This window comes from Lissotriton vulgaris, chromosome 9 (genome assembly GCF_964263255.1).
Source record: "Lissotriton vulgaris chromosome 9, aLisVul1.2, whole genome shotgun sequence".
NCBI classification, from domain to species: Eukaryota; Metazoa; Chordata; class Amphibia; order Caudata; family Salamandridae; genus Lissotriton; species Lissotriton vulgaris.
In genome coordinates, this window is record NC_141697.1 from 867,276,520 (window position 1) to 867,289,761 (window position 13,242).

Genomic DNA, 13,242 nt, shown 5'->3' on the forward strand with positions numbered 1-13,242 from the left:
TTGCGTAAAATAGACACTCAAGTGAGTGAACTGATATGAGGGAGAGCATATATCCGACTACTCACCATTAGAAGACAGAATACTCCTAGACCCAATGATCACAAAGGCCACCTCCCTCATATATAAAAAAACAATATGAATAATGTACTGGAACCACTGGGGGCCTAGAGGGTGGCATGGGAAAGGGATGTCGGGCCCTAGATGACGACGACTGGGATGAGGCAATACAGAGCCCCAGGGAAGTAACCAGGAGGGCGTGAGTCTGCCTCATACAGTTTCAATTTTACACAGCTCATACACAACTAGAACTAGAATATATAAAATGGGTAAATGTGATTCTAATAAATGCATGAGAAGTTGTATGGAAGAGGGCTCATTTTGTCTAATGCTTTGGGACTGTGCAGGGCTGAGAAAGTACTGGGGCGAGGTCACAAGCGTGATGGTGGAAGTCAACAGAGTGCCAGTCCCATTAGATGCCAGATGGCACATACTTTGCATCATTGGGGAGAGCTAGTGGCCGAAATATTCCAGGCAGTGGCTACTACTGGCCACAATAATCACTAAAAGGAACATAGCCAGGGCATGAGGGGCAGTACTCCCCCACCACCCACCCCCACCCCCCCAGGGTCACAGACTGGGGAAAACTGGTGCGGAGCAGCCAAAAAGGTAGTCTATTCGAGCTGGGGATGCCCAGAGAAATGGGGCAGAATATGGAGAAAGTAGACGGAATACAGGAGGATCTGAAAAGTTACATGATACAAATAAAGTAAGGCATGCAGTTAAATGCTAGGCCGACCCTGCATAACCTGAAACATCTATTCAGATAGGGGGAGGGGAGAGGGGGAAAGGGCCATGAGAACTCAGAGGATGAGGGAAAAATAATGCTTTTTAAATGTATTTATGTTATGACTGCTACGGTTGATTGATGATGTATGTAATGCATCTGCAAGTTCAATATAAAGTTTTTAAAATAAAAATATCAACTGGCAACAAAATCTATAGCACAACATTGTCCACCACCATATTGTCAAGATAAGTTAATTTTGGCAAGTTAAGGTTTACTAATATAACTTCACATCTACTTTTGATTTAAAAGTCAAAATCACGTAGTTAACCATGAAAGCTACTAAAATATAACAATGTCTGAGTTAAAAAGAATAAAAGAAGAAAAACATATAGATAAAAACGGACAATGTTGTAGGTTGGTATTTCAACCACTATATTAGGAAAACCTTCCACCATAGTTTGCAAAAATGTATATTATAAGTAAGTCTCCCAGTTTTCAATTCTTTATTTTTATTTTTACAGATTAATACAGACAGTAAACAATGTGTTTCCAAACTTGATGTAGTTATATAAATTGGAAAACGCAAAAAATCCAGCACCTCCTCAGTGACTCTTCCTTGTTGCTGTTCATGAATTTCTGGCCAATAGTCCTGCAGACTGAGAGCATATGTAGCTAAAAAAAAAGCACATTACATTTCCTTAAATAACTGCATATCTTAACATATGTTTGTGCTATGATCAAATATTTGCACGTGACGGTATAGTTTTAATATATTTTGCTGATAAATGTGCCAAAAGTGGATAGTCATCAAAGTATCAGTGAACATTAATTGGTTAACAAAATGAGGAAATATATACGAGTAACTGCCTCATTTATTCACAAAACACAAAACAAATATGGATAAATACAGAAAAATTGGTGCAAAAATAAATAAGGATAAATACAGACAAAAATTTTCAAGAAATACATTCTGTAGAAACGGGAGTCCTTAGGAAATTCAGTGGATCTTGATAGAAACTCAAACTTTTTCCCTGGGCACGAATTCTAATTTAAATTTAAAACATTTCTAAAGCGCAGCGTGCACCGTGCGGTTTCTTGGATAGTGTAATACACGAACCGGTGTATTACACTATCCTGATAAATTGGGGGGAGAAGTACATTATTTCAGGTGATATATAAAAAAGGAAAATGGGACTTTGTTAGAATGAACCGCAATTGTTACACTAAAAACTCAATTCATGGTCGAAAGCTTGATTAGCAAAAATAGCTTTTTTCATTTTACTTGATTATTTCATTTGCCAAGATGGAATACAAGATATTTACAACCATCACCTCCAAAGTCACTAGAAAAACTGTTTGCATGTGAAAAATTTGTATATGCTGTTATTTCCTTCACATATAGCCTACATAGCAATTGCGATATTCATTTTCGCGAGCATGCTAGAACTCAGATCTTTAAGTTATATGACAACAGTGGGGTGTCTCTAAAAGGGACGTGACTTATGCAATTGAGGGCATGGTGAAAAAACAGAAACAAAATGTATATGATTTCCATTGTGCGTCACCTGAAAAGTATTTTTTTTTGTTGCTCTCTAAGCTTTCTGTTATAGCATTCAGATACATAATACAACAACTGATGTACACCTAAAACCAGCCAGGACTAGTGACTTTGTCAATTACTTTGTTGCAAATAATTAATATTGAAAATGTATAAGATTGTGAATTAAACCTTAATTAAGCATGAGAAAGGAGTAGTGGTCTTAAGAGTGTCAAAGTGATGCCTATTATGTTCACTGAATGCTATACATGTATGTATACCCTTTTTCACGCTACATCGCCTCAATCCATCTTACACCTCATCTATTTTTTCATCAGCACCCTTTTTTCATTCTCTCCTGAATTCATTTCCTCGCATCTCTTTCACTTCACCCCCCTCAAACACATAATACTCTCATTCACCTGAAAGCACTGCATTTTCCTTTACTTTCACATGGTCAATAGTTTGACTGCTGTGTACCTCCATTGAACACATTTGAACAGAATCAAAATTGCAACTGGAATAAGATAATATTGTTCTGTGTGTGAACCAGAGAGGCCAATGATTGGATGGCCTACTATGCTGAACACTTTTCTGGCCAACTGACAGACACAGTGTGACACATGTATTGCCTTCAGCTCAAGTCCAGAGCTTTCAATCAGGGCCCGCTGTAAGCACTCAGAGGCAACTCACTTCAAACAAAGCACTATGCAAGAGTAGTGGGCTACATGGAAAAACAAGCATTTGCAATGCAGTCGGTCTCGCCTTTGGGACCTTATATGAATTTAGCTATGCGGCACATTAGCCTGGGTGCTGATACATCTACTGTTCTTTAACATGGAGGGAAAGTAAGCACCAAACTGTGTGACACGCAAGGTATGGGAACACATGGAGAGAAAAAATGCCTTTCAGCATGAAATGGTATAGTCCAAAGCTCTGTTTTTAATATAAAATCAGGGCCTTCTGTGGTCATATCACTCAAAAAACAAGATTTGGAAAAAATATTATTGTCTTTGGGTGCTAGTGGAAGACAATTTCTGTGGGCTGGAATCTAGAGAATGTTAAAGTGATTCTGGTATTTTACTGACCTCTGCTGGTCGTTTTCTATCAAGAAAGCTAAATAGAGACAGTTGCTAGAAAAATTTATATAAGAAAGTACCTCAGCAGAAAGCAATTCTGGTATTTTACTGGCCTCTACTGGTCGTTGTCTATCAAGACAGTTAAATAGAGGCAGTTGAACAGAAAAGAAAAGTCCCAAAGAGGAAGCAGACAGTTCGTAGGGCTGATCCCCAGAGCCCACACAGTACATACACATATAATGCTCGACCTAAAAATACAGAAACAAATCATACTGGAAACAGCAAAAGCTTCAAATCAATTCATGAAGCTTTATTCAGTATATATAAAATGACCATGAAAGCACAAAGGAAAACAACATAAAAAGATAACAGATAAAACCATTCATAGAAAAATTTTACAAGTAGATTTAACAGACATATTTCATTAAAAACACATACTTGTCATGGAATTAATGCAGTAATTTAAAAAGGTTGCAGTATAAAAACAAATATCTGCAGATTGCAGGTTAAAAATTAAATTCATAGCCTGTTTAACTGTACGTACACCATATTTTACAAACATAGGTTTCAGAAAGGTAGTACGAAAGTTCATGTACAGTTTACAAAACAGCAGAAAGTACAAAGTGCTCTGGATAGAATGCCATCACACATACATGGCCCAATCGGGTGTTTTTTGATATCCGGATGAGCCACTAAATGATGTGCAATTCCTAACCTTAGTCTGGTGAGCACAAACTTATGTGTAGCCTTGTCACCATGGTTAAATAAAGAGGAAATCCTTCTACAAAACTATATCTATTATAAAACATGACAGTGGATAAAGATCCATAGGCTACTGCCCGCTTCCTCTCCCTAAATGCCATAAATTTACTTTTCAACTCAGCTTTAGGTTTCCTAGATGCTGCACTTGGTTCAGATAAAATATTTAAATCAAATATATCTGAAAAACAAACAACAACATATTTTACCCAGGGTATCTTTAGATGTTTATCCAGTAATAAGCAATCCTCGATTATAGACCTGCTAAGAAAATTCTCATCCCTAAGCCAAATAGAGCGCCAAATCATAAGTGACCTTAGGGATAACAGATCAATTAAATAATTGGTATCTAATTCTCGATGGATTAGTTCGGTTGGGGCGGAGGTTGGTAAAGACAGGAGCTTTTTTAGGAAAGAATTTTCCTCCAGCTGCAGATTATAGTTGCATCTGTGGCCCCATACACCCGCCCCGTACAATGCTATGGTAACACATCTTGCCTGATAAATCTTAAGCATATCCCTGGTGCTTCGGTCCCCAACCTTTGCAGCAAATCTAAAAACTCCATGGGCATTTTTTGCCATTTTATTCCGGATATTATTAAATTTGTTGGTCTATTTCCTGTCTTTGGAGAAGGTTATACCGCGGTAACAAAATTTGTCAACCTGCTGCACCTTTTCACTGTCAATAAAAAAGGCATTTAAAAATGTGCTTTTGGCCCCACAGGTCATTGTGTGAGTTTTCCCTTTGTTAATGACTAACTTTCCATCCTTTATAAAGGAGAAAAAACTGTCAATCAATCGCTGTAGTCCCACGGGGGTTCTGGAAAGCAAAACGGCGTCATCGGCATACAATAATACCGGTGCCGGGGCACCTTTGATCTGGGGGGCGTCTGCATTAACCTTTTTTAGAATAGCATCAATTCCATTAATAAATAATATAAAAAGGAGGGGGCAAAAACGCAGCCCTGCCTAATCCCTCTTTTAACTCTAAATTTTGGGGTGCATTCTCCTCTGGTTCCAAAGCGCACACATGTTTGCAATTTCTCATATAACCTGGCGAGGAAGAAGATTATGCCAACAGGTGCTCCTAACTGTAACAAAGTAGGCCATAAGATAGAATGATCTACCATGTCAAAAGCACTACTTAGGTCTGCAAAGCAGAGGTAGAGTGAGCCAGGTTTAGCTTCAGTATATTTACCGATCAATAAATCAAGATTAATACACAGATCGAGTATACCCCGGCCCTTCCTAAATCCGTACTGGCTATCAGCCAGAATGCCCTCCTGCTCGACCCATTCCTCCAATCTAACAAGCATGACTCTACTCATGATCTTAACTGTGGAGTCAAGAAGGGAAATGGGGCGATAGTTTTTAGCATCAGACCTACTTCCCTTTTTCATGACTCGGCACTATAATTGATTCTCCCCAGGTTGCAGGGGTCTCAGTACACACAGCTGCATTAAAAACAGTGGCCAAAAGAGGTCCCCACATCTCAGGTGCTGCTTTATGTACATCGATAGGCACCCCATCCGGGCCCTGGGCTTTCCCTCCCTTACTTGCACAAATGCCACATTCTACCTCTCTTACCAAAATATCCAGCTGCAAGACAGCCAACCTATTAGGATCAGTTTCTACAATTCTGTTGGAATCAAAAATATTAGAGAAATGAGCGATCCATCCATCACTCGGTACATTAGAAGTTAACTCAGGGGTTTTTTCATCTTTAAGAAAAGTAGAGTTAACCATGGCCCAAAACAAAGTACTATTCGATAACTCCGCTGCTTGATTGAGAGAGTCCCAGGCCTGCTGCTGTAACTCGCTCTTCCTCTGTCTTAGTGCGCATTTATATTCCAATCATAATTTAGTAATTAAATTAATATCCCTGGGCTTTTTTGCTAGCGCCTGTTTTAGGTCAGTTAATGAAGCGGTACAGTGATGATTGAACCAACTCGGTCCGTTTCTACGCTGTCCGCTGCTACGTTTGGTGAACCTGGCATCATGAGAATTATTAATACCATTAAAAGAGAATAAAATCTTCTTGTGATCAGCTCTATTTTCGAGGATGAAAACAATGTCCAGCAAGCTCTCCTTGACAATGGAACTGATTAATTCATGGGCCCTACCTCCTACCCATCTCGGTCTAACACCATTGGGACTGTGGGGTTCTACATATGTGATTGTGGTCCCTACTTTAACTGAACTACCAGCCCAAAAAGTAGTGACCAAGATTATACAATTGTGGTCACTTAATGAAGTAACATCAATTCTAGGGGGGGGGGGCACAGCAAGAGATAATGTTAGAAGAAACAATCACATGATCAATAACTGAACTAGTATGCCAATTTTTAAAAGTAGGAATGGATAGACCATTTACATCTTTGATATAATCCAAGATTTCCAGGTCATAACAGCCCATGAGTTTATGTAACGCTTCCCCATAACTGTTATGTCCGAAATGCAAAACATCCCATCCGGCATTATTAGTGACCCCACAGACCTTTAGTGATGACAATTCGCATAAAGTAATATTAAAATCCCCTACCCAAATAAAATCAAATGCAATATTCACTTCTAAACATACGTTTTCAATAGCGCTTGCCAGATCTGTTACTATTTTCGCCCTGCTGTTATCGAAGATGTTATTGTAATAATTAATCAATAAGATATTACGACCTTTGTCCTCGATAAGCCAAAGTATCTGCACATGGTCTCCCACAGTTATATACTTTTTTACTACAATTGGGCGAAGAATGAATATTAGTATCAGGAGACCACCTTTAGCTCTTCCCGGTCGCACGCCCTGCACCAGTAAGTTATAGGACACAAATCCGGCATAACTAACCTCTTCCCTGCACCATGTTTCCTGAAAACAGAGAATGTCGTAGGTATTAATAAGGTCTGACCAACCTAAGACATTCCCCTTAGATTTTAATCCTGCCACATTCCAGCTAACAATCGTAATCCCTTTACCCCTTGTTCCAGCGCTATCCAACAACGTACAACTATTTAGGTCCTCAACCTCATTCTGGTTTCCATTACTTGAGCCCCCACACTCCATGGTCATATTTAAATCTTCCACCGAGTTTAACACAGGAGTGATTTTTGGCTCAAGTACCACATTATTATCGTCTATATCATCCGTATGGAAACTAGGGATCACATGGGGTTGGGGCTGACCGTCCTGTTTGAGTCAGTCGTTTGCTTCCAGAGAATTTAAAGCCTGAAATCGATTTTGCATAGTAATGTCAGGAAATGGCCTCTGGATGGGTGGATAAGGTTTGCTTCTTATACTATCATATGGGGTAGTATTAAGGTGGCTGTAAAAGAAGCCAAGTGAGCGGGCGCACACATTATTGTCAGAGGTTGGTAAAGAGGCTGCTCTAAGCAGTACGGTGGAGGCATGTTGTGGATGTTTAAAATTTACAATGACACAATCACCCCTACAACTCTTCCTAGAATTCCCTATCCAATTAACCCTTCTGGTGGTTAATACTTGATCAGAAAATGCAGTTGGAAAACCACATTGTCTATGCAACCAAGAGACGTCTTGTTTTTTAAAGATTCGTGTGATTCCTGGTGGCTCATATTGGTCTCAATGGGTGGTACATTCGGTGCACAGTCAGGAGGGAGGTTAATAAAATGTCTTCTCTTTACTTCAGTCCACCCCCCCTTACTCTCAGATGGTATTACAGCCTGTTTATCTTGGGAGATTGTTGGGGGAGGGTTCTGTATAACAGTCTCACTAACACGCGACCCTCCCCACAGGGAGGGCATCTTGGCTGACACTACTACTCTCAGTAGGAGCCGTTGAGCTGCTCTCCTGATTCGTATACTTATCCAGAAGACCTCCTAACCTAGTTACTTCTGCAGACATCCGATCAAGTTTGGCCACTAGGGGTTTAATAACACCCTTTATCTTGGAATCAAGGATACTAACTAGGAGATTAAATTGCTCAGTATCCAATTTTACAGCGCCATCTTTAACCATGGTATCCTCATCCTCGGCTATATTTTTTGGGGGAGTAACTACTCTTTTTCTAATAGTACGAGTTCCCCCATGTTTAGATTGAGCTTTCCTGTACGCTCTAACCACTCTGGGAACAGGGGTCGGAGAGTGCTGTACCATGGTATCAATTGAGTCGTCTAACACAACTTGGGTGGACATTGACTGCTCAGGCATTTCCTTGTCTAATACATCCATGTTGTGAGGGTTACAGCTATCATCCTGCGCTAGTGAGGCAGGGGGAGAGAGCAGAGTAGGGGACAATGGGGGACTACTTAATCCTAGCGATAATCGCCTTTCGTTGTTAATTTTATTGACAACCTTGACTAAGTAATTATCCAAGGTCGCCAGCACTGGTGGAATTTTCGTAGCCTTTTGTTTAGACATGACTAATAGGCTAAATAGAAGCAAACAAATACGAAAATTAAGAACCCAAAGCTACCATGAATTTCACACGTTAAAAAAGTGTGCCACTTCCTAATGGCACAAAACTTTAAAAGAAGGACAAAACGATATGCACAAACAAGTTACATTACAGAGTCTCACGGTATGAAGAATAGGGGGCCTCATCAACGACCAATGTCTGTGGCCCAGCCCAGCCTCGTTCTGCCCCGGACTGCCACAGACTGCCCGCCCTTTGCCAGGGCTTTGCCCGGCGACCGCCCGCGCGCGTCCCGCAACGCGGGGAGAAGCCCTCAGTTATATGCACCTCCAGGCGCGTAGCATGCACAGGCGGCTTCCGGCGGCAAAGGCTGAAGGTGTTTGTAGTCCCCAACTGCGGCCGCGCTCCGGTGAAAGTGAGCTGCGGGGGAGCTGTTAGCACGATGTGCGGGCAAAAGGGCACAGGAGCAGGCATCAGAAATGCCCCCAGGGAACACAAGGGCGCCGCAACAGGTCTCCACCAGATACGACCCCCGCTCCACCGGGAAAACCCCTCAGTTATATGCGCCTCCAGGCGCGTAGCATGCACAGGCGGCTTCCGGCCGCAAAGGCTGATGGTGTCTGTAGTCCCCAACTGCGGCTGCGCTCTGGTGAAAGTGAGCTCCGGCGGCGGGGAGCTGCTAGCACGATATGCGGGTAAAAGAGCACAGGAGCAGGCACCAGAAATGCCCCCAGGGAACACAAGGGCGCCGCAACATGTCTCCGCCAGATACGACCCCCGCTCCACCGGGAGAAGCTCTCAGTTATATGCGCCTCCAGGCGCGTAGCATGCACAGGCGGCATCCGGCTGCAAAGGCTGATGGTGTCTGTAGTCCCCAACTGCGGCCGCGCTCCGGTGAAAGTGAGCTGCGGCGGCGGGGAGATGCTAGCATGATATGCGGGCAAAAGGGCACAGGAGCAGGCACCAGAAATGCCCCCAGGGAACACAAGGGCGCCGCAACAGGTCTCCGCCAGATAGCTTTTATGAACTGCAAAATGAAGGATAAAAGTAAGAAAAACTTGTGAGCAAGGAGAAATTATATCACTGATATGAATTACTATAACGCTTTCACATTTATTATGCCCACTCCAAAACAGCAGATTAAGAGCCTCGGCATATAGCTTGACAGCTCTCTGGGCTTTGGCCATCAGGCCACTAAGCTAGCGGCTGCCTGCTTTGGCCTGCTAAGGATGCTTAGGAAAGTTCTCCCCCTGCTTCCCTTCAAGGCCAGAAGGATCATGGTACAGGCCTTAATTCCTTCACGCCTCGACTACGGGAACGCATTGTACTTGGGCGCCCCACAGGCAACCCTACAAAAACTCCAGGTGATACAGAACAGCGCAGCCCGCCTTCTGCTCCAAATCCCCCGGAGAAAATCGGCTAAACCCGCCCTAAGGACGCTGCACTAGCTCCCCATCTGGGCCAGAATCCAGTTTAAATCCATGTGCATGGCTCATAGAGCCATGTGGAAAACTGGTCCAGCCATTTCACACTCCCTGATCACGCCCTATCAACCCTCAAGAAACCTCCGGTCCAGCTCAGCCTTTCTTGCCACCACAAGGAAAGTCCGCTGTGCCAAGTGGGGTGGTCGCTCTTTCTCCCTGAATGCCTCGTATCTATGGAACTCCCTGTCCCCCTCTCTGCACAGCGAACCAAACATACTGGCCTTCCGCAAGCTCCTCAAAACCCACCTATTCCGCAATGTGCCCTAATTTGATCTGTCATCCCCAAGCAGTCCACAAGTGCTACGAGGCCTTAGGGTAGAAACGCGCTATACAAATACAATTTCATTCATTCATTCATTCATTATTCAGAAATCACTGAGTCTCTTTGTCTCTAAAGTTCAGGACATGAATATAGAGCCTGATAGGGACCTGTTTCAATGTCTGTTTGTAATTGCTACCGGGTCTCAGACCCAGATGGACCTAGCCCACTTAAAGCCCAGTTAGTGGTATTATCTTAATTTCCATGAACATGCAACATCCTTTCCACAGCTGAAATTTAGGAAGATAACACAACCAGATGGAGTGGAGTATAAGTTACTCCAGTCTGGTGGAGTTATCTCTGCAAATTTTCAGGCAAGTGGCAGAGCCGGCAATGTTGTCGATGATAGGGTGTCTACGATATATCTGCCTTTAAATTATGCAGATAGGCTGACAGATCTGGAGATGGGGAATCCATATAATTCATAGCATTTTTTCAGTTACTGCTCTAAACTATTTCAAGACTTTAATGCATTGATCACTACTTGTCTTTACTTCAATTTCAGCTCGGTGAAAAATATGGCCCTGTCTACACTATTCATCTGGGTCCAGATCCAGTGGTGGTTCTGTGCAGTTATGATGTAGTCAAGGAAGCACTGAATGATCAAGGCGAGGAATTTGGTGCCAGAGGATCCATGCCATTACTTGAGAAGATAAACAGAGGTCATGGTAAGCAAAATAACAAAAAAGTCTCAACCTTACTATATTATGATGTAGAATACATACAAAGATGCTAGGACTGAAAGCATATCGTCTTTTACTAAATATGAATATTGCCACTCAAAAAGTCTGTAAAATATTTGCTGTCAGGTCACAAAAAGTAATTACTGATTGGGTGGATGCAGACCCAACTAGCTTCATGTCTGAAAAACACTTCCAGGAATCTTGAAAAGTTGTTTCCTGTGAAGATGAAAACCTTTCTTTGATAATGTGGTGATGTTATTAGATAGAGGATAAGCTTTTGACACAATCAGCTAGACATTCATGCTCAGAGTTTTGTGATGCAAAACAATAGTCCACCCTTTATTAAATGGCTAAAGATATTTCCCTCAAAACATTTGGCAAGTGATAAGAGGGGAGATTTGTTTAGATTTCTGGGGCTAGAGAGGAGCACCTGACAGCTGTGTCTTCTATCCCTATTCCTGTCCACTTTGCTAATAGAACCCCCTAATTAGAACACTACATAAATATTTACAAACGTACTGTGTGGTTGAGGGCAATAGAGAAAAGGAGGTAAGCTGTATGTCAATAATATACTGGCACAGCTTTTTAGTGAAAGTGCTTGAAAACCGCATAATACCTTAGATCTAGATAAATTGGTTTCACATCAACCCATTGCCTAGTCTTAATACTGAAATTCTACTTTACTTTCCACTGGCTTGAAAAACTGACAGCTTTTGAAATGGTAATAGTTGGGCTTGCAAAGTCAACAGATCTTTGTATTACGCTTCCTATATCGGCTTTGACCAAAGCGGAAATGTTACAATAATCATTCAAGGTTATATTGTCATCTCAAAAGAATTGAGAAGACCGCGAAAGAAGGTTTATAAATTTGGTCTGGGTGGAGTTGCAGTACAGAGAAACATGAGGTACTAAACTCTTGTGAAGAGGGGATATCAGACTGCCTCACTATGAATTGTGTTACTTGACGGTGTAACTACATGATGTTATTGAATAGATGGCAGAGGGTACAGCCTACAGGAAGGACTACTAGACAAGATGTATGGTCAGTCTAGACTGGGAGATGTGGGGCAACAGTTCGCTCATATGTGAAGATTATTACTCCAATGTAAAAAAAAGCATGACTATAGCTAGGACTCCACTAATTTCAGAATATAGTATGGTTATCACTAAAGTGGATAGAAAAAACTGAATAAGGATGAGTGTCTCCGTTCTAACTCAAACTTATTGATGTTTCAGATGTAAAGGAAACCTAGTATTGTATCCTGACTAACGCGACTAGAGATACATGGAATACTGTTCTAAAACCTCCTTGAGGAATTCAATAGATTATGATTGGACTGGGTGCAGATGCAAGAACAACACTACTGGACGTAAAAAAGATGTGGAAAATATGCCAAATAAATAAAGGAGATGGAGTGGAAGAGAAAGTGTTTAGATGTTAATAAAGCGCTATCTTTAAGCTTGCTCGGTTGAGTAAATTACACGAACCTGCATGGCCCCTTCAGACTGCACAAAATCAATGCACCTGCAATGGAGAAATGCGTTAAATGCATGCTTGCTAAGGCAACATTATTTTGTTGACTTTGGAATGCCCCTAAATTACTTACTTCCGGGAGTAAATAACTACAAACAATGACCCCAACTCCGTCAGTCGTTTCATGGAATTTTTTTTTACTCCAGCTAGCGGCTGCCCACCTGCTTTCCATTGAGAGATTAAAATGACCATACCTTTTCCAATCCTGATTGGTAGTACCACTGAGGGCATTGCCTTTTTCGAGGTACTTCTACACATGGTGAATAAAAATCCGTTTTGAAGCTGATTATCGCAAAAAAATTGCATTTGGTAGCAAAGCCGAATAAATCATTCACCAGACCAGAGTTTGTTTTAAAGAAAGAACAAAGCATACGGAATCAAGTGGTCCGTGACAACATCCAGCTACCATCAGTCAAACGTGATCTGCAACATCTTTGGAATTTAACACTGGTAGAAGGGCACCACGAATGTGGAATGTGTATTTGCTGAAATCAGACCATGGAAGGATCTGAGTTTACATACAGAAATGTAATATGTAAACAAAAAATATTTTCCAATCATAAAACCGAAAATGTGGTCTATGGGGTTATGGTCCCTTGTGAGGAATTTTACAGTGGGAAGACGAATCAAAACGTTCTCCAAAGAATTACACAACACAAATCCAGAATGCGAAAAA

General features: G+C 41.6%; 1 protein-coding gene across 2 annotated transcripts in view; it reads left to right on the forward strand.

Moving 5' to 3' along the window:
* LOC147692390 (cytochrome P450 2C11-like) overlaps positions 1-13,242 on the forward strand; it is a 335,016-nt gene that overhangs the window by 148,757 nt on the left and 173,017 nt on the right. For both annotated transcript variants that reach the window (XM_086938611.1, XM_086938612.1), the window contains exon 2: positions 10,855-11,017. In XM_086938611.1, coding sequence (XP_086794737.1) covers positions 10,855-11,017 — 163 coding nt within the window. The remainder of the gene's footprint in view (positions 1-10,854; positions 11,018-13,242) is intronic.